At 35.0% G+C, this 22,604-nt stretch overlaps 4 protein-coding genes across 4 annotated transcripts; 3 read left to right on the forward strand and 1 right to left on the reverse strand.

Moving 5' to 3' along the window:
* Window positions 1–2,318: 2,318 nt before the first annotated feature.
* Window positions 2,319–5,990, forward strand: LOC144559964 (receptor kinase-like protein Xa21). The gene is made up of 2 exons (XM_078309132.1): window positions 2,319–5,377; window positions 5,610–5,990. The coding sequence occupies exons 1-2, from the start codon at window positions 2,338–2,340 to the stop codon at window positions 5,966–5,968; spliced, it is 3,399 nt and encodes a 1,132-aa protein (XP_078165258.1). The 5' UTR covers window positions 2,319–2,337; the 3' UTR covers window positions 5,969–5,990.
* A 4,456-nt stretch (window positions 5,991–10,446) lies between these two features.
* LOC144564012 (U11/U12 small nuclear ribonucleoprotein 35 kDa protein-like) lies at window positions 10,447–13,186 on the forward strand. Its single transcript, XM_078313530.1, has 8 exons — window positions 10,447–10,501; window positions 10,706–10,828; window positions 11,484–11,581; window positions 11,703–11,754; window positions 12,057–12,127; window positions 12,322–12,412; window positions 12,855–12,930; window positions 13,036–13,186. The coding sequence occupies exons 1-8, from the start codon at window positions 10,447–10,449 to the stop codon at window positions 13,184–13,186; spliced, it is 717 nt and encodes a 238-aa protein (XP_078169656.1).
* A 331-nt stretch (window positions 13,187–13,517) lies between these two features.
* Window positions 13,518–14,440, forward strand: LOC144559990 (uncharacterized). The gene has a single exon (XM_078309159.1). It carries the CDS (start codon window positions 13,562–13,564, stop codon window positions 14,129–14,131), a length of 570 nt encoding a protein of 189 aa, XP_078165285.1. The 5' UTR covers window positions 13,518–13,561; the 3' UTR covers window positions 14,132–14,440.
* A 690-nt stretch (window positions 14,441–15,130) lies between these two features.
* Window positions 15,131–20,445, reverse strand: LOC144560010 (PTI1-like tyrosine-protein kinase 1). Its single transcript, XM_078309173.1, has 9 exons — window positions 20,269–20,445; window positions 19,714–19,842; window positions 18,887–19,140; window positions 18,281–18,407; window positions 17,931–18,204; window positions 17,341–17,473; window positions 16,756–16,842; window positions 15,872–16,060; window positions 15,131–15,371 (listed from the first exon to the last, which is right to left on the reverse strand). Exons 2-8 carry the CDS (start codon window positions 19,811–19,813, stop codon window positions 15,920–15,922), a joined length of 1,116 nt encoding a protein of 371 aa, XP_078165299.1. The 5' UTR covers window positions 19,814–19,842; window positions 20,269–20,445; the 3' UTR covers window positions 15,131–15,371; window positions 15,872–15,919.
* Between the last annotated feature and the right edge of the window lie 2,159 nt (window positions 20,446–22,604).

A 22,604-nucleotide genomic window follows, 5' to 3' on the forward strand; every position in this document is an offset into this window, starting at 1 on the left:
CATCTGTATCTGCCGGGTCCAGCTCATTTATGCTAAATATGGGATCGGCATTCCAACGAGGTGCTCCATCCTAGATTAAAATAATGTTAGTTTTGCTACATACAAAGAACTCTGCAACAAATAATGGTATAATTGGCGACTGACCGTGCCAAGAAAAAAAGAGAAGCGAATCGAGGCGCGAGGCAGAGAGGGGTCGGCTCGGAACGGCTTCTTTCTTCTTCTTTCTTCTCTTTTTTTCTCTTTTTTTCCTCTTTTTTTCGGCAGAAACAATGGGGGAGAGAGAGGAGGGGCGGCTCAGATGGTGGGGTTATAGTTGGGCAGTGGGGCGCCAGATGGGGGGGCGCCTCACTGGTGTTGTGGGCCGCCATTTGGGCTGGCGCCTCAGAGGCTGTTTTGGGCTGTCCGAAGCCCAGGCGGTCAGAGCATTTTTAAAAAAAAATTGGGAGCAGGGGCATTTTTAAAATTTTGATTTGTTTTAGGGATATTAATAAAAATCGCCGCGGGAATTATATCATGAGTATTTTCTGTGTATCAGACTTAATTGGTCACCGTCAACGATTATATGATTCGCTAATCCCTGCTTCTTTCTTTTTTCGAAATTTTGTTTATTTAATTATGATATGTTTTGTTCAACATGATATTCTGTAATTCAAAAGCTACTTGCTAATTTGTGTAAACTAAATATATTTTCTTCTTCACTCATTCTTCCTCAAATCTGTATAAAACAAAATACCTAATTGCAAATATGTTAAAAATAATAAATAATAACTATAGTTGCGCACATGGTTCCAGAAATCGGCCGATTCCGAGTCAACTCGGAATCGGCCGTGTCCGATCCGAGTTTCACCCGAGTCTCACGCCTATGCGAGTTTTTCGGCAAAACTCGGATGAACAGTGCTTGACTCGGCCGAGTTATCCGATTTTCCGACCGAGTCAAGCCGAGTTACACCGAGTTGAGCCGTGTTAGACCGAGTTGAGCTGAGTTTTAAACAAACTTACACGGCGAGCGAGTTTTCTTCGAAAATCTTGGTTGAAAAGTGATGAATCGGCTGAGTGAAGCAAGTCTGCACTGATTCCAGACAGATTCTCACGTTTTGGTTGATTGTCTCACCGATTCTGCATTTTATTTTGTTCAATTTGGTTTTGCTAAATAACTAGTGCAGAGGAAAGGGCGAACGGGTTGAATTTGACCCATGTAGACGTCGTGAAGAAGAAGGAGATATGGGTGGGTTGGTCAATGCGTAAATGAAAAAGTAGAGATATGTGGGCCCCTCAAGAGCGGGTTGAATTTCTTTTTTTCTTTGAGTTCCAGGTTGAATTTCTAACTGGAGAACAAATAGACACTCATCCACGTGAGTGAGAGATTATTTCTCAAAAGGAAAGATATGTGGGCCCCTCAAGAGAGAAGAAATGAAAAAGGGAATTTTTTATCGGACTCCATAATTTTTTTACATTTCACAAAAAAAAATGGAAGAAATGACAGGAATGAAAAAATAACATCTACTAATTTTCATTTGACAATATTAATGTTTTTATTTTTTGACTATGTACAATAATATTTTCATTTGTATTTTAATACAGAGGATAATGAGATGATTCAGCCAGCTCGACATAGCTTCTGACAATAAAAATGTGTTCTATTTATAATATTTGTAATACATTATATAATTAGTGGATTATTTGAGTGTAATATTGTCTTATTTAACATAGTTTTTTTATAAATTATTTTTATCAATTTTTTCCTATTTTTTTGCTACAAAACAAGGCTTCTGCCAAAAATACCCGAGTTACCGATCCGATTCTTCCGATTCCGGCCGATTCATCCGATTCTGACTCAGCGGTCAAAAATCCGATTCCGATTCCGATTCCGATTTCCGGAACCATGGTTGCGCAGGCATTGCCTACGTACCATTAAAATGCATGCGTGCCATGGAAGGGGTGTGCAGACATTACCTGAATGCGGCTCCTGATTGGTGCGTTGGTAATACCTGCGTCCGGTCATTGGTCTCTCGTTTCCTTTGATTATTCTGAAATAGCTCGCATCCCCATAGAAACATTACACCCAGAATTTTGTTATCAAGCATTAACCAAATGACATAGCTTTCATAGCCAGTCAGTTTCTACTTACCATTCAAAGTTTCAAACTGAAAGGAACAAATTAAAAATTCTAATAGTTCAGAAAAGACGTAATAACAGTCAGCATTAGAGATTAGACAACTCAAGAGGGAATCTATTATGTTCAACTTCTTTCTGACCATACATGATACATCTCCCTTTTATTATAAGAAGAGCACTATGTGAGAGAGCTGCGTACCCATGAAACTAATAACAGAAATCATGGAATGTTGTTATAGAGTGCTTACTATTCACCTCCTCTTAAGCTTATCCTCCTTTTCTTTCGCTGCCACAGTAACCACTAATAAAACTGATATATCAGCACTTCTCTCCTTCAAGTCCCAAATACATGATGACCCATTTGGAGTCTTCTCCTCATGGAACGAGTCACTGCACCACTGTCAATGGCAAGGGATCTTGTGTGGCCGGCACCATCCTGATAGAGTCACTGCTCTTGTTCTTGACTCCAAACAATTGTCAGGTTATATATCTCCATCTCTATCAAACCTCACATTCCTCCAAAGGATGAATCTCTCGAACAACCAGCTAAGAGGGAGTATCCCGGTAGAGATCGGATACTTGAGTAGGCTACGTTTTGTCGACTTCAGTAGTAATTATCTCAACGGTACCATTCCATCTACTCTAAGTAATTGTTCAAATCTAGAAGTAATTTCTTTGAGATATAATAATCTCCAGGGAACCATCCCATCTAACTTAGCGCAATGCAGCAAACTGAAAAATATCAGTATAGGGAATAACTTCCTCACAGGAGGCATACCATTGGAATTCGGCCTCTTCCCACAGCTTGAATTTTTACGACTATCTGTCAATAATCTCACAGGATCTATTCCTTCCACCTTGGGGAACCTTAGTAGCCTAATATATCTTTATCTTGACCAAAATCATTTTAATGGTGATATTCCAGATGATTTAGGCAAACTTACTAATCTATCACGACTTTATCTTTACGATAATAACTTCACAGGTTCCATCCCACCTACTATAGGTAATCTTACCAAACTATCACTTCTCGCTCTTCACGAAAATAGCATTAGTGGTCATATCCCGCCCAGTTTGGGCAACCTTACTAACTTAATGCGAATTCTTCTATCTGAAAATAAATTATATGGTTCCATCCCACATACCTTGGCTAATCTTCAAAGTTTAACGGAAATTAATTTTTGGGGAAATATGTTAAGTGGATTCATCCCTGATGAACTCGGGAAGCTTCAAAACCTCCAGCTATTTAATGTTTATCATAACAACATTTCTGGTGAAATACCACACTCCCTTTACAACCTATCAGCATTGTATATTTTGGGTCTCGGTAATAACCAACTTGATGGAACTCTACCTTTCGATATGTGCAATGCTTTACCAAACTTGAAACATCTAGAAATGTATTACAATCAACTCAAAGGACGAATCCCACCATCCATATCCAATTGTTCTGCTCTTATTGATTTTTCATTACATTATAATTACTTCAGTGGCGGGATACCATCTAGCTTTGGAGACTTGCCAAATCTTCAACTTCTAAATTTACAATCTAATCAACTAGACGCCAAGAAACCACATGATTGGAGTTTTATGGATGCTTTGACCAATTGTACTTTGTTAGAATATTTATTTCTTGGAGACAATCAACTAGAAGGAGCACTACCTAGTTCTATAACAAACCTTTCTACTAGTCTTCTTCAACTCTCACTTGAAATTAACCGAATTTCAGGAAGCATACCAGTAGAGCTCGGAAAATTCAATAACTTAAACATACTTTACCCAGACAAAATGTTTCTCAGTGGCACCATTCCGGTAGAAATTGGTAATTTTTCCAAATTGGGAATGTTATATCTGAGCAGTAACATGATTTCAGGTCAAATCCCATCAACTTTTTCCAACCTCACCCAAATGACCCAGCTATACCTAGATAATAATGCATTAGAAGGGAGTATACCACCAGAATTAAGTAGCATGAAATTATTAGAACTCCTGAATTTTTCAAATAATAAGTTGGCCGGTGAAATTCCCAAAGAAATCATGGGTCTTCCTTCTCTTTCTATCAGTTTGGACTTGTCAAACAATTATCTAACAGGTATCTTGCCACCAGAAATTGGAAACTTGAAAAATCTACAATCAATTCGTCTCTCGAATAACAAGTTACTTGGAGAGATTCCTAGTACAATTGATGGATGTCAGGTACTTGAAGCCCTTTATCTTGATAGCAATATGTTTCGAGGGACAATTCCATCCAGCTTGAGCAAACTAAGAGGGCTGCAAACCCTTGATGTCTCTAACAACTCGCTCTCCGGTCAAGTTCCTGAATTCCTCGGTACAATGAACTTGCAATATTTGAATATTTCTTTCAATAATTTCGAGGGGAAATTACCAGAAAATGGCATTTTCAAGAATATCAGTGGTCTAGATGTAAGAGGAAATCCAATGCTTTGTGGTGGAGAGCCTGAAATGCATTTGTCACAGTGCATCTCACAACCCACAACAGAGAAACATCACTCTCGAGGAAACATGGTGCTCATAAGTTCTATTGTTGGTTCTTTTATTTGCATAACCGCAATCATTTGCTTGTTAATAATTTATTATACTAGAAACAACTCTCTAAACAATCCACAATCTCATAGAGCTTTGAAATATGGGTTAAAGCCCGTTTCGTACAATGACCTTCTTAGAGCCACTGATTATTTCTCTTCAAATAATCTAATTGGAAGAGGCACATTTGGAGAAGTTTACAAAGCAATTATGAGCTTCGAGAATGTGACAACCGTTGCGGTGAAGGTGCTAAAACTTGAGAAACATAATGCTTCTAGAAGTTTCTTCTCTGAATGTGAGGCATTAAAAAATGTGAGACACCGAAACCTTATAAAAGTGTTGAGCTCATGCTCTAGTATAGACCACCAAGGTAATGATTTCAAGGCTTTGGTTTTTGATTTCATGCCAAATGGTAGCTTGGAAACATGGTTGCATCCAAATACAATTATGGATCGGCCATTCAGAAGCCTCAGCTTCCTCCAGAGGTTGAACATTGCATGTGATGTGGCAGCAGCCCTAGATTATCTCCATTACCATGTACCTGCACCAATCGTGCATTGTGATCTCAAACCTAGCAATGTACTTCTAGATGATGACATGACTGCACGTGTGAGTGATTTTGGATTAGCGAGGATTTTGGTTGGAGCTGATACCATGCCTTCTCAATCAATGTCGAGCACCGGTGGAATCAAAGGTTCTATTGGCTACATTCCTCCAGGTATAAGATAGCTAATTATTTGAGAAGTACTTTTCTTAGTATGTCCCTGCACCAAAATTATTCATTGACTTTGTTAAGGTTCAAAGATACAATTGGCCAAGTTTGTTACACAAATATAGGCAAGACCATATGTGAGCCCAAATTTGAAAAACTAGGGGAATACGTTGAGTCATAGATCACTATGCTTTAGTACTAAATTTAGGACAGTAACTATTAACATTTCATTGTCTAGAGTATGGGATGGGTGGTCGGCCATCAGTAGAAGGAGATGTGTATAGCTACGGCATTCTTCTCCTGGAGATGTTCACTGGAGTAAGTCCCACTGACGAGAGAATCAGAGATGATTTGAGCCTTCAGAAGTATGTTGAGATGGCTTTTCCCAACCAAGTCATGGACATAGTTGACACCAAATTATTCTCTGAAACTGATGGAGAAGACAATCTGTATGCACCTGAAAATGTCTATAATTGTTTGGTTTCAGTGATTCAATGCGGGCTTATGTGCTCCAAAGAGTCTCCAAAAGAACGTATTTCTATGAAAGATGTTACCAAGGAGTTGAACTCAGCACGAACAAAGGTGCTTAGGCCATAGATACAGAGAAAGAGAATCAAAAGAGAAGAAGAATGCTCTACTAAATATGTATTATCTATAAAATTGGATAGCAGTTGTGGTTATTTATGTTGTTGTAGTATATATGTTGTAATAACTATCGAATATTATTTCTTTCTATTAACAAATTAGGGGAGGTCTAAGTATTTCAATTGAAAGAACTTTGATATGCACTCAATTAAATAAGAAATTGTAATGATTGAATTGGATTAATGCTTCATATTTATATATTGGTTCTTGCGAAGGAAGGCATAGTAAACACCTAATATATGTTGACGATCTTACCAGAGTACTCATACAAATTTTGTTAATTTAATTGGATATATGAAGAGTAATGACAGAGCACATTTAAAAAGTAGGGTTTAAACAGGCTAATTCAAGCCTAAAAAAACATCTTTCTTATTAAACCTTTGTGTGGTACAAAAAGATCAGAGAACAAGAACTTGAGAATTAATAGCCCTCAATATCATAGATTGTTTCAACGCAACTCTGATAAACTTAGCAGAATACACTATCACAGAAATGGCGCCCACTTTTTAATAAATACAGACTGTATTTATTGACAGTTAACTATATGCTAGTCGAATTTGCAGAACTTGTAAATAACTGAAAAAATAACTTAAGATTGAACATACATTTGAGTAGAAGCTGTTGTGTATCTGAAAAAGCTGATTGCTTGACCAATAGCTATCAGCAAACACCTGAAAAGAAAAGAAATAAAACTGTAACTAAATATGACAGTCATTCATACCAAAGCAAAATGTATACCTTTTTTATTGAAATAAAAAAAAATGTATACCTTTTACTGATGCTATATAGGTATCTACAAAGGAAAACAATGAGCTTTGACTTGTAATTAAGTAATCAATTGCTTGCCTAATATGCATACCTTGTTAAGAACAATCAACCACTTGCTGATATTACTTGTAACCAGTCATTTTTCTTTAGGAGAAAAAGAATGAAGAAACTGAACATCCAATCAGAGAAAGTCAATGTTATGAGGTTCTAAGAAATTGAAGCGTTACTCAGAATATACTAGCTAAGAACCTAACAAATTAATGAAAAAAAATGAAATTAATTACATGGAAACTACAATTTTGAAAACCGTCACTGTTCAAAGCACACTGGTTACACTGTCGAGTCTGAAATTTTTATTAATATCCAATATTCAATAAAAATTAATACAAAAGTCAACAATTTTTCAGAAATTTTAAAAATGCCCATGCCACCGAATTTCTCAATGGCTGAACTCTTTTCTGGGCAGCCGAGAAACTCAGCGGCCGAATAACATAATTTTTATTTATTTACACAGTTTCTGTTAGCAAACTTTTTTGGATTTATATTTTTTTATTTAATTAGAAATTTTATGATTTTTTTCTATTAAAATATTAAAAATATTTTTATAATTCTTTAAATATAGATGGAATATTATAATTTAATTTACTAGAAAGACTACGACAAAAAATAAAGTTGATGCGCTTCCTGAGATTGCGCACCAAAATATTAAAAACCACAAAATTAAATTAAATAATAAAAGAATCAATTTAGTGCATGTCCTCAGAAAACGTAAATGGTAAAAATTGAAATTTGAAGTATTGAATGGTATTTGTTTAATTTTGAATTTTTGATTAATTAGGTTCTGACTAAAAAAAATGAGAAAAGGTTTCTGTCCACTGCCTTTTGTCCACCATATGTCCACAACTAATGAATTTTATCTAATTCTAACGGATTTTAACGGTCCGACAACTACTTAATAAACCTCCCTTTCTTCATTAAGGCGATTTAATCGTCAAATTCCTAACGACTTTCTAAATCGTCTCCTCTTTCTATATTTGCTTTCTCTCTCTCCTGTTAGCAAGATTCTAAATCAGAGCTCCCTCTTTCTCAATCCTCGCTCAAGCTATCTTTAATGGCGGATATGATTATCGAGCTACCATGGTCCGATCCCCAAACAGATAGGCATCGCTCTTCTCTTCGTTGTTCTCCATCTCGATCTCCCTCGATCGAACAAACCTCGTCCCCAAATTCTACCTCCTCTCGATGTGCACTGTCAAACTTTCGTTGTCTACTGCCGGAGACATAATGAGTCTTGGCAAAGCGATCTACTCCGTTGGATTCGTGATCAGGAAGACAGATCAGGCCATCGGTCGGCTCGGATGTCGCCTCCAGCTATCTACTCTCTTGTGACCTAATTTCACTTACCGGTCGGAGGTCCTCGCGTGGCGGCGGCTTGTCGGCAGACAGAGCTACGATCCTCGCGTGGCGATCGTCGATGTCAGGTACAAAATCTCAAAATCCTAGTTATTGATCTCTACTTCTCTGATTCTGACCTACTCGAATTTTCAAACAAAAAGTCTGGTTCAATATCAACAGGGAAGTACCTCCACCAGTGGCATCTGCGACTTGAGAAAAACATACCTTTCCCACTCTTCAATTTGGTCGGCCATCAATTTCTTCCCAAAGTTAACCATCGTGACTTTCTGATATCTGAAATATGATATAAGTTAAAAAGTTCAGACAATTTTGAACTTTACGGTAATCATTTTGTCATATTGAGTAAAGCCTAGTTCTGAATTGTTGTGGAAACTTATCATAATTGCTCATTTGTTGTAGGGTGAAAAAAGAAAAGAGATGATCAGATCGGATCAGAAGAATAATTTGGATCGGCCGCAACGGCAAAATTCAAATCTAGTGAGTTATTTATGTTGAATTTGTTGTTTTCGTTGTATGCAGTAACAGATCTAGCATTTCAAATGAAATCTGGAGGAAAGAGATGATAGAGGCGATATGGAGTATTGATCTGTTAATTTTATTGTATTGCCTCGTTAATTTTACAGTATTCATCTTGTCATTTTACAGTATTCATCTTGTGAAAATCTGGAGGAAATATATGATAGAGAGACAATATGGAGTATTAATCTGTTAATTTTACAGTATTGCCTTGTTAATTTTACAGTATTCATCTTGTCATTTTACAGTATTCATCTTGTGGAAATCTAGAAGAAAGAGATGATTTGTTAATTTTATAGTTTTTATCTTGTAATTTTACAGTATTCATCTTGTAATTTTATAGTATTCATCTTGTGAAAATCTGGAGGAAAGAGATGATAGAGAGGCTTCTTACTCATCCGAACAATGAACTGAACATAAGAGGTTTCTAATGTAAAAGTTATTTGTCCATAGTTTTTTTGTTGCTATTATGCTATTCTGAATGTTGCGGTAAATATTTTTATCTTGTGTTGAACAGATGTTGTTTGTGGTGAATATATGTTGTTTTGTGGTGAACAGATTTTTTTGTGTGATGATGGATGTATGTATAGATTTAGCAATTTTAGAGTATACATGGTATTATTTTATGGTTTATATTTTGTAATTTTACAGTATACATGATTCTTTGTAGGTTGTAGTTTAAACTGAAATGTAGCATTTGTTACATTTTATCTTACAGTATAGATGGTATTATTTTATGGTTTAGTTTTAGAAATTTTACAGTATACAAGATTCAATTGAAAATTTACAGTATTATGTGAAAATTTTACGGTATACAAGATTCAATTTTACAGTATACAATATTCAATTGAAAATTTTATTGTATACAAGATTCAATTTTCCAGTATACAAGATTCAATTTTACAATATACAAGATTTAATTTTACAGTATACAAGATTCAACCCAGTGTAGACGCTAATAATTAACTCTAACTGCCAATAACTTCCTATAACTGTAATTTTCGAAAGTACAGTTTGAAAGTACATTTATTTTGTCCTGTTGTGCAAGTTGCAATCTTTTTCTAACTATCATGGGACCACTTCAAATAGTTGCTGAATGTTTTGTGATTAACTGATATATTTTATGTGATATATTGTATAATTATACAGCATGTAGAAGTAATTTTACAGTATTCGCGCAAGTCAAAACTGTGGACAAATGGTGGACAAAAGGCTGTGGACAATTAGACGCTTCCAAAAAAAATCGCTCTCTTTTCCAACCCCTCTCTCGCCTGGTTCGCTCTTTTTTTATTAGGCATGTGCGCTTGGGTTGGTTTCCTTTTTGAGCCATGAGCCTTGCGATTGAATCTAGGATTTTTGGAAAATGATCGAACGAATACAAGTGCCCAATTCAAATCCAGCGCAACTGAAATTCGGATCGGATCCCTCAAATACCTCACACGCAGTCGGATCCAAATGCCCGATATCGTGAATGTAACAGATCGGAATGCTTGTCTGCTCAACCGACCGCTGTTAATCATTTTTTTTCTTCTTTTTTCAGGGTAAAAGTATTGACAAAGTAATATTTACTCCATGCAGAGCACGAGTCATATCTATAAAGCAGTTCTGCTCTTGACTCTATAATCTATAAAGGCAAACCTGCTCTCTCAATATCTTTACTCTCTTTTTTCCTGAAAAGTGAAAACCGACAGGAGCTATTGATTCTCCACACTGGACCGAACTCAAATCGTATGTCTACTTGGGTGCAGGATTTTTCTGCCTTCTCAGTCACTGTGCATAAGACCGGTGTGCATAAGACCGGTTGTTTATTTTTAAACTGGAGGTCCACCTCGAACTCACATGCAATAACTTTTTATTTTTAAACTAGAGGTCCACCTTGAACTCACATGCATTGACTCTGAAACAGGAAATTCCTATCCGGGACAGAGGATTCGGTTCCGGACTGATCACCTCTCTCGGTCTCTCTTTTCTTTTTTGAATCCTTTGCAGAGGCTGCCAAGTGGTACGCCGAGTCTTACCATCCAATCGAAGCCGGTAGCATCAACGGTACGGATGTGCTTCCTCACGACAACGCCGTCTATCGTGCTCTTCTCTGCTCTTCCTCCGGCCTCTGTTCGTCTCTCTCTCTCTAACAACTCTTACTTAAGTAGATTTTAATTACCACATTTAAGCAATTACACCACTTATCTGGACTTGAATCTGAGGTGGGAAATCCTTGATTCAGTTATAAAACCTTACAACAACAACCAAGCCTTTAGTCCCAAACAAGTTGGGGTAGACTAGAAATGAATCTCAATCACAATCATAAAACCTTACATAAGTTAAAACATATTAATGAAATGAGGATTGATTATAATTACTCAGTGACTGGTACCAGTATTTTATATTTACTGGTATAGTTTCTGTTCCTTACTGGTACAGTTTTCTCTGAGATCAGGCGGTATTTTGATGTTTGCTTAAGTAGGTTTTAATTACATCAGTTAAGATATTACACACCCTGTCTGGACTGGAATCTGAGGTGGGAGTCCTTGATTTAGTTAGAAAACCTTACATAGTTAGAACAAAGTAATGAAATTAATATTGGTTTTAATTACTCAGTGACTGGTACCATTAGTTTTCATACTGTCAGGTGTGTACTGGTACCATTACTCAGTGACTTGTACCAATATCCTGTACCACGGTTGAGCTGGCACTGGACAAACAGTGATAATTGGTGACCCATTTGGAGATGATTTACTATTTATCTTACTATTCCCTATTATTTCAGATGACCCATTTAGAGATCCAAAGGTTATTGGTGACCCGTATTGTACTGTGTTTGTGGGGCGCCTCTCACGGGAGACTGAGGAAAAAACCCTTAAAGAGGTTTTCCTTTTTCTTTTCTTTTTTTTCTTCTAGCCTTTTGTATGGTTCTGTCCAATATCCCTTTTGGTGTTTTTTGTAATTTGAATGAATGAAGGTAATATATATGTTTTCTCTTGATAAGGTTATGAGCAAATATGGGCGAGTGAAGAACATAAGATTGGTGCAGGATATTGGTATGAAGTTTTTACATATAATCATTTATTAAATACACATTTTTCTTTCAAATTTCCTCTTTGATCATGAAGTTTCGAAGTTTTTCTTTTGGTCCCTATAAATTCCAACTTGTATCATTTGGTCCTGTCGTCTTCTTTCAATCAAGAGTGTACAAAAGATAACCAACTAAACTCTCAATTCATTTCAGTTTTCTTTTGGACCAAAATGCACACTTAGTGATCATTTCATTTGTGTAATTTGCTGATGCTTTCGACTCAACATTGCTATTTGAACACACTAACACTTTTAATGGGGGTTTTAGTTACCGGAGCCTCGCGTGGATATGCTTTTGTTGAATTTGAAACTGAAAGAGAGATGCGTCGAGCTTATGAGGTAATAATAAAGCTCCAATTACTCAATTTCTTCAGAATTTTATTTTGGCGTTTTCCTATGTTCAAGTGCTCTAAATTTCAATGCCTAATGAATGAATGAAGTTGCATTATTTTGTGAATTTTTATTACATATTTTCTTTGTTACTCATACTGGCATCAAGGATTATATTTTAAAACTTGTTGTAATGCTTTAAGGATGCACATCATTCGATAATTGATGGAAACGCAGTAATTGTGGATTACAATAGGCCACAGCTCATGCCGGGTTGGATACCACGCAGATTAGGTATAGGACAACTTTTTTAATTACTTGTTGATTGTTTTTACTTTGTTTGCTATGTTTGTCATTTTCCAACTAATGCCCAAAATTATTCAAATATTTGTCACTTATGCCCAGTTCTAGGTTATTATCGCGGAAAAAAATAAAATCTTCTAAAACTGGACTAGAATGCCCCTCACAAAAATCTAGTATCAAGCCTAGTAAATTTATGGGTTTAAGTCAGTGTGAACAGTATAAAGGAAATTAGTTATAATAGCATAACTTCACCTTTGTTTTGGCAGTATGGTATTCTGTGCAAATGAATTAAAAATGTTCTATGGTTTTACTTGAATTGTTCATTGTGTAAGTGTTCATTATTATATCTTCAAACAACAAGAAAATTGTGGGTACATTTGCAAAAGCGCGTGACATAAGTGTATTAAAAATTCTGAATTGCACTTGTTAAAAGGAGGGGGATTAGGAGGCAAGAAGGAATCAGGCCAGCTTCGGTTTGGAGGCCGAGAGAGACCATTTAAAGCTCCATTGTATGAAATTCAAAATCTCATTATTACTGTGGTTAACTGTTTAATCTTGTTTATGAGTATATTGCATGAAGATGTAAAGCAATAACTCGGGTTTTGTATGAACAGGAGGCCAATACCACATGATGAATTGAAGAGGCTTGGTATACCACCACCATCCGAAGGACGATATATACCGCGCTTTAAGGTATTATCTTTTATTTGTTTTAAAAGGATAACATATGTTTTGAAATTGCTTCTTATGCATTGTCACCATTAATGGTCTCAATTAAGATTTAAGACCCTAGTTTACTTGGCGAACAAAATTCTGCATAATTCCCTCTTTGTTTATCAGTAACCTATGAATAACATATATTTGAAATCAACATTATCATAAAATTTCCTTGTATTCAGCATAGCTGTTCAAACTCAAGGGCTTTTTTAAAATTGATGAAAGTGGGGGAAACCCACCAGTTTCAAAACGAAACCTTAATTTGTTCTTTCCAAAGGCGGTACCAAACATCGGATACCTCTAATCGTAGAAAATAAAATGGCTACCTAAATAGTACTACAGTTCAGTTAAAACTGTTACAGGCCAAAAACTCCATTTTTATTTTCAAATGTTCCATCACCTCCAAGACGTAGAAAGAACAATATGGACACTCAAGATTCACCACTGAGGCATAGATCTCAAGATAGGGAAGAAGATACCCACTCAAGGCACAGATCCAAAAATAGGGAAGAACACGAGTCAAAATCGAGGCATCAATCTCATGACAGAGAAGATTCATGGTCAAAGAGCAAGCATGAAGATTCCGGAGACTACAATGAGGATTCAGTGCAAATGCATAAATCAAAGGATAAGGAAGAAAAGGTGTCACGATCAAGGCACCGATCTCGAGATAGGGAAGATACCCACTCAAGGCACAGATCCAAGAATAGGGAAGAACAAGAGTTGCAATCGAGGCGTCAATCTCAAGATAGGGAAGATTCATGGTCGAAACGCAAGCATGAAGATTCTGGATATTACAATGAAGATTCAGTGAAAAGGCATAGATCGAAGGAGTCACGATCAAAGCACCGAGATAGAGATAGAGATAGAGATAGGGAAGATTCAAGATCAAGGTATGGTGACAGGTCCAAGCATAGAGTAGATTCCGGAGAAGATTCACGGTCAAGAGAGAGATATGAGGAGAGAGAATCTAGGTCATACAAGCAACATTGAAGTTATTTAGAAGAATGCAATGAAAACCCGATAGAGCGCATTCATACAAAAGAGAAAGGTCTCATCATCATAGAAATAAATCGACAAGCCAAGACTATGGTCATTAAAAATTGACTTCTACATGATTTTCTTTTTGGATGTGTTGTAAAATGTTTAGACTGAACAAGTTATGCATAAAGGGTATGGAGGGGAGTTCAAAGTTCTAGGGTTTCATCTCTATATCAGCTTGGTGGCTGTTGAAATTCAAATGTGGCGATTTTTTATTTTCAATTTGGATCAATATCTTCATTCAAAATCCAAACAGTCAAAATTTCTAAACTGTTCATTGTTCAATATGATCTCGATATGAAATGTACTTGCAAATTAAATTTTATATTTTTTATAAATATTTACTATTTTTTAGATAGGTAGGAAATTACTACTTTTGAATAGTCTAAAATCTTTAAGATCAAGTGATGATGTTGAACGGTCAGATTGACTATTTGAATTATGTAAATGTAGATATTGATACAAAGTACGGATTAATGTGCACTATGCATACTACTACAGTCCTATGCAAAGTGCATCTTGGTTTATATTTGTGGATCTACAACTTTATTTTCAAAGTCCAAACAATCGATTTTTGAATTGATTAATGTGATTTCAATTTGATTTCATATGAAAATGCATTTATTTTACTTTATTTTCAAAGTCCAAACAATCGATTTTTGAATTGATTAATGTGATTTCAATTTGATTTCATATGAAAATGCATTTATTTTTAAATTTTTTTAATGTATTTTTAAATAGTTAGAAAATCATCACTTTTGAACAACTAAAATTTTATATTAACTGCTGCACCATCTGCCTTGAAGGAAATAATATATTATTTGTGAGCAAATCATGCCCTTAAGGATAAATCAAAACAATAAAAAAAAAAATGCAAAGATGATTGAACAAATTATTCATTTTTAATGAAGCACTAAAACATGACTACAAATAGGATACGGATGAATATTAAAAGTGAAAAAAAAAACAAATATTATTAGTTGTCAACTCTGATTTTGAGGTAATACACATTCTTCAGAAACAATTATCACACAATAAAAAAAAAAACCACACGAAATCCTTAAAAAAAAAATTAGAGGAGGCTCTACAAATATACAGTATCAACAAAACAGATGCTCCAAAACTTGCTTCTATACCCTTCCAAAAAGATTTTGTGTCAGAGGAATTGAGAACTTCAAATCGAGAAGACAGACTGCCAAAAAACAAAATTTATAACAAGGTCAGTTGAAGTGGAGGCCTTGCCAAGTCAGTTGGATTTGGATCCCTTTGATGTAAAAGCTACTGGTACTGGTACTGAAGGTCTGAGGTGGTGAATTGCTGCTTTAGTGCAATTACCAGAAGATCATTCATACCTGTTTGCTGTTATAAACTTCCAAGTTGTTTTGTTTTTTTGTTACTCGAATGTTTCTTATTTGATTTCAGTTTGATTTGAATCTCAGTTGATGTAGTTTCAGTAGATTCCTTTTTGAGCATTGGGTCAGGTTAATGTTTAATCTAAGGAAATCTGGTACCCCCCAGGGCTTGGTACCGGTTGGTACCATAGGGCTTCCGTGCTTTAATACATTGTACTCAGTAAAAGGTTTCCAATATGAAAGGAAATTGGTGGCAACAAGGTAAATTATGTCTTTTACACAATAGCAGAAGAAACTGCTGAGAGATTGATGGTACATTGGTGAAACATTCATTACTCACCGAGAAAAGAGAAGGTAGAGGTGTTCAATGCATTCAAATCAAGGGAACTCAAGAATCAGGAGCTGGAGTATCAGTAACTGGGGCAGGAGGCTTATGTGCAAGTAGAGGAGAGAGTGCCTTCACTACTATGCTCATGCTTGGCCTGAACTCTGCTTCATACTGCACACATAGTGCAGCCACTGCAGCAAGCTGAAATATCCACCAAAATAAATGTCGCATTTTTTAACAATGTGAGGAAGAGACTAGCAAGTGCTGAAAGGATACTATAGTTGGCAACTATATGGGAAGAGTATTGAAAATGAAATCGTTTTGTATATTATTTATTTTTCTATTTTTGAGTGAGGCTAAAGTACTACTATGCATATTTTGGATCGGTCTGTACTACAGGTTAATACATTTGTTTTCAATGTTCAAACAGTCAATCTGAATCGTTCAACAAGATCTCCATATCAAAATGTGCTTGTAGACTAAATTTTATATTTTTTAGAAACTTTTTACTATTTTTTAAGATAGGTAGGAAATCACTACTTTTGAATGGTCTAGAATTTTTAGAATTTTTAGACCAAGTGATTTTCTACCTATCTAAAAAAATAGTAATAAAATTTTAAAATATGTAAAATTTGATCTACAAGTACATTTTTATATGGAGATTATGTTGAGCGGTTCAGATCGACAGTTTAGACATTGAAAACAAAGATATTATCTGTAGTACGGACCAATCCGCGCTATGCATAGTACCATATTTTATAAAAAAATTTAAATTGTTGTTCTCTTAGTCGATTTATCTGAGCTCTAAAATTGTATTTGTATCTAGATCAACTTCCTTAAACAAAAATGCACCATACTACAGTTCCCATTATAAACAAAAGTACACCTAAACAGACCTTGGCAACGCCTTTTGGAGGATACTCTCCCCTGAGCCTCGGATCCACACACTGCTTCACCTTGTCTTCACTTAATCTTGGGGTTGCCTGTACCAGTAAAAAAATATTACTATCATATCTTAGAATTAAACCAAAAGCAACATTCCTGCTTAAATGAAGCAACATTTACACTAACCAGTTAAAACTTGCTTCCAGTTACAAAATTGGGTTATTAGAATACTGAACATTTCTCTTAAACAGCCTACATATTTTTTTATTTTTTTTAATAAAGGGTAAAATGGTACTTTCTAAATTTAAAATGACATTTAATAGAAAATAAATTGGGTAAATGTGTGAGCTTTTAAATTTTAGAGGGGTAAATATGATATTATGAATTTTAGAGGGGAAAATACGTAATTACAAGGTTTTTAAGGGGCATACATGAAATCCCCCTTATATAAAGCCAAGAATTCTGAATTAAACCAAGAGTAACATTCCTGCTTCAACAAAGGAACATTTACACTAAGCAGTTAAAACTTAAAACTTGATTCTAGTTACAAATAGGGCTATTATGTGCATGCACCACAGAAAAGAAAGAGAACTTACCCACGTAACAAGACTCTGCTGTCCTCTCGGCATGGTATGATCCACCGGTTTTCGTCCTGTAAGAAGCTCCAACAGAACAACTCCAAAGCTATAAACATCACTCTTCTGAGTAAGTTGCCCAGTCATAGCATATCTGCAATTTTATATCACATATCAATACACATGACTCTAAAGTATTGGTCAAGACCACCACAAGTATAAAATGGAACTCATTTATGTACTTCTGACGTGTACACAAGCAGTAAAGAGACGAACCATTTGCCCTCGAAAACCGACCAATTTAAAGACAGACATTTTTCTTAAATAGGCTACATAATTTGTTATGTTTTAATAAAGGGTAATATGGGTATTTTATAAATTTGAAATGAGTTTTAATAGAAAAAAGGTAAAAAGATGGGTAAATTTGTGAGTTAAATTGGTGTATTGTGAAGTTTAGAGAGGAAAAATACGTAATTTCAAAGTTTTGAGGTGTATACATGAAATTGCCCCCCCCCCCCCCCCCCCGCTCCTAAAAAAAAAATAATACAGGAAACAATGTCATGACATTTATGGAAACAGTACTGGAACAGTTGTAGAAGTTGAGTGCTTACTCAGGTGCATGGTATCCAAAGGTACCGAGAACCCTGGTAGAATGGAGACGAGCTGCCATATCAGGGGACTGATTTGACAGATTAAAATCAGCGATTTTCGCCTTGAATTCATCAAATAAAAGGACGTTGCTGGATCTGATATCTCGGTGTATAATTGAAGGCTGGATCTTCTCATGAAGGAACTCTAGACCTTTTGCTGCATCAACAGCAATTCTGACGCGTTGCATCCAGTCAAGCGGTGGGCCTGGCTGAGCCCCTTGCACTCCCTTTCGCCCTGAACACACAAAAAAATAAAAAAGATTGTTAGTGAATTTCTTAGCATGTTTTAAAATGTAAAAAAGAGTTAGTACCATGTAAGATGTCATGAAGGGAACCCATGGTTGCGAACTCGTAAGCTAATATACGATTGTTTCCTTCGAAACAGTATCCAATCATTTCAATGAAGTTTTCATGCTTCAATCTTGACACCCTTGATACCTAGCACCAAGTAAAGAATGATCACATCTCAATAAGGTTCTGAGTGCATTAAGTTGGATTTTATTCATACCGTAAACAAATCATAACAAAATTTTCAAAATTTAAAACCCTAGGATATATGGAAAAAGTAGACAACACAAACCCACAAGAACAAATGTGATACATAAATAGCAAAACATAAATACAACCATGCTATAAATACAGAAGAGTGAGGCTATGGTACTATGCATAGCATGGATTGGTCCATACTATGTATCAAAATCTTTGTTTTTGAAGTTTAAATAGTCGATCTGAACTGTTCAACATGATCTCCATATGAAACTCTACTTGCAGACTAAATTTTCCATTTTTTTAGATTTTTGTATTATTTTTTAGATAAGTAGAAAATCACTACTTTTTTAATGGTCAATAATTTTTAGATCAAGTGATTTTCTTGCAAGCACCTGTCATACAAATACCAGTAACTAGTGCATTTGTACCTGAGTTAAAAATTCAAATTCAGGCTCAGGATCAGCTGAAGCATCAAACTTTTTAACTGCGACCTGTTTCTCTTCGCTGAACATAGCATAGTACACTCTTCCATAGGATCCTTCACCGATTAAAGCCTTCGACCCGAAATTGTCAGTTTTCTCTTTCAATTCGTCCAATGACAATACAGGCACTTCAATTGGTGGAGGTTCTTTTGCTATATCATTCTTTCTAGCAGTCGAAAATTTTGACTGATTTTTGTCACCTAAAAATTAGACCAGTAAGGAAAGAAGATACAGAAATTATATTAGGTCCATACATTTTGGGTATTACAGTATTATAGGGAAACTGTCGAAAATTAGCACAACCAAAATGTCAAAACATACATAAAACATAAAAAATATCCCTACAAATTGTAGAGATAAATTAAATCCATAACCCTCCTTTGACCTTCTTTGTTTGCTCCAAATATCATTCATCCTGGCCAAGGGCGGAAAGTAATGCATTGAAAAGGGTGCTAAGCCCCCTCTATAAATTGCAAATTTGTAATTTTGCCTATGAATTTTTATAATTTTTGTATGCATTAATGCTTTTAGGCTCCCTTTATAATATAAAATTACACTACACTTTTCTAGTTCTGCCCCTGATCCTGGAAAATTTACTTCTCACAAACTTGACCACTTTACGGGTATTAGAGTATTATATAGTATTTCAAGTAGGCTACCTACTCATATCATGAGATTTTGGTAGAATAAACCAAAAATTTCCCTAAAATTAGCAACAAATTCCACACCTGGATAAAAGTTGTATTAATCTTATAGAGAAATAGAAGTAATACCATCACTATCTGAGCCATTGTGATAATCATTCTCATGAACTTGGTAGTGATCGATGGGACGGGTACAACACAGCCACCGGCGCAGCGTAACTCCTTTCATGTGCCTCTTTTTGTTACTGTTTATGTGATCTGTGCATTTATAGCAGAATGTTAATTAGTGAATTATCCATAAATCTGCATAGAATTTGTCAAAATTGCAAATAAAAATTTATAAATTACAGCAATTCAGTTTACTTTCTTCTTTGAAAAATGATCCTAAACAAGGAAACCAATTCAATACAAAAGGTACCACATGCATTTAAGCTGAATACATTAATTAAAATTTCAAAAAGAGGAATTGACTTTTTACTGTTTACAACACGAACAAAAGCAGCGAGAAAAATAACTTTTTCCGATCAAAAGCTAGGGTTTTAAGATAAGCATGAATCCACATAATTGCCGTAGAAATAATCAATCCTTACTCCTTCGATCAGAATTTAACCAGAAATTGTAAGATACAATGAAAAAATCCATAAAATTCATCTAAAGAACGAAGCAATTGTCTGATGTTCATACCTGAAAGAGAGATTAAAACAGAAAGAGAAAGGGGAGATCGATGAATTGAAGTGAGAAGAGAAAGGGGGGGAGACAGCGATGAATTGAAGTGGAAGGAAGAGAAGCTAGGGTTTAGGAAGAGAGGAGAAAGGCGCGTGGTAGCAAATACAGAATCATTTCAGTTCAAGAAACAGCGTGATAACGAACGAATTCGTCAATTCAATTCATTCGAGTGCAACATATCCCTAAGGTAACAGAATAATTCTGCTTATATCACTACCATCCGATCAGAATCCGCACGAATATTGAAGAGTCCATTGCATTCTATCTTGTGTCAGACGGTCTCGATGTAAACAGAAATATTCAGTTACCTCAGACTATATGGACTCGAACGAATATTTATCAGTTCAACCTTTCACCTAAGGTAACATAATATTTCTGTTTAGATCGAAACCGTCAGATCAGAGTTTGCACTAATATTGAAGAGATTGATGCATTCTACCTTGGATCGAACGATCTATATATAAATGGAAATATTCTGTTACCTCAAAGAATGTGGAATCGTATCTCACAAGGATAGCTGCTTTCCGCGTTGCGGTTCCTTTTTTTAATTCCAGGTGCCCCAAGGAATTCCATCTGTTTCCAGTCCGGATCTTCTGTGGGTCATGCTGTTCCCATTTGCTTTGACCTGAGTGGTGTTGTCATGTATCACCTAGGTCGGCAGTCAAATTTATTTGTAAATAGTCAATACAATTATACGATTGATATTAAATTATAGATATATATTATGTCACTTGAATACACTGTATGTATGTATGTATGTTACATTTTATTAATATTGTATGTATATTATATTTGATGTAATTTGAGAGTTATGGTCACAAATGATGATAAAACTAAATTATTAAGTTCAATTCTTATTTTAATAATATTTGAGTAGATTGTTATTTTTATGAATTAGCTTGTTGACATATATTGATATTTATGTAACAGTTTTTTTTCTTTGGAGTGTACATACTATTATGTTCACTCGAAATTAATATATTTTTGAAGTTTAGTCTATATTTGATATATTATGATCTGTTTATCGCACATACATTGTGGTTTTTTTTATATTATTTTGAAATTTCACAATATACATGTTATTTGCCGAGTTTTTTAAAAATACCCAAATTTATTAATATTTTATTATAAATAACCAGATGTTTGGCAAAATTATATTTTTGCCCAAACCGTAAGGAAATTTTACGGTTTGAATTAACCGACATGCATTCTTGACTTCAAAATTTTTTGAGAATTATATTTTCATGATTTTTGAAGGTGTTATGTTAATCAGAGGTGCAAATTTGGGCTCAGAAGCACTCCTTCAGCAGTTCGGGCAATTTGTGAGAGCCGATATCTCACGATCTGTTTTGAGATTTTGTATGAAACTTCATAGTATTATTCTATGAAGTCAAGAATGCATGTCAGTAAATTTTCATGATTTTTGAAGGTGTTTTGATATGTTAATCAGAGGTGCAAATTTGGGCTCAAAAGCACTCTTTCAGCAGTTCGGGCAATTTTTGAGAGCCGATATCTCACGATCTTTTTTGAGATTTTGTATGAAACTTCACATTCTTGTTCCATGAAGTCAACAGTGCATGTCGGTAAATTTTCATGATTTTTGAAGGTGTTTTGATATGTTAATCAGAGGTGCAAATTTGGGCTCAGAAGCACTCTTTCAGCAGTTCGGACAATTTTTGAGAGCCGATATCTCACGATCTGTTTTGAGATTTTGTATGAAACTTCACAGTCTTATTTTATGAAGTCAACAATGCATGTCGGTAAATTTTCATGATTTTTGAAGGTGTTTTGATATGTTAACCAAAAGGTGCAAAGTTGGGCTAAAAAAAAAAGCAAAAAAAAAAAAATTCAAAACATAAGGAAATCTTACGGTTTGGTCAAAAATATAATTTTGCCAAACATCTGGTTATTTATAATAAAATATTAATAAATTTGGGTATTTTTAAAAAAACTCGGTGTTATTTGTATACTAGACACATAACATATGTAACTAAATATTTTTATTTTGATCAACCATAAATTTTAATTTGAACTTTTTTTTTAACCTTACTAAAAATGAACACAATTTTCTATTTCCTTTCTAAATCAAAGAAGTGTGATTTTAATAGGTCAAAGCAAGTCAATTTTTTTCTTCTAAAATTATTAGTTATTAACATGTGACATAATTTGCAAACCATTTTTTTTTTTGTGTCCACAAATCAAATGTGGTATTATTCGCTTGACTGAATTTTTATAAAATTATGCGGTATTATTCAGCTGACTAAGATCTCCGGTCCGGACTCAATGTATAATTC

This window comes from Carex rostrata, chromosome 1 (genome assembly GCF_964058835.1).
Source record: "Carex rostrata chromosome 1, lpCarRost1.2, whole genome shotgun sequence".
Taxonomy (NCBI): domain Eukaryota; kingdom Viridiplantae; phylum Streptophyta; class Magnoliopsida; order Poales; family Cyperaceae; genus Carex; species Carex rostrata.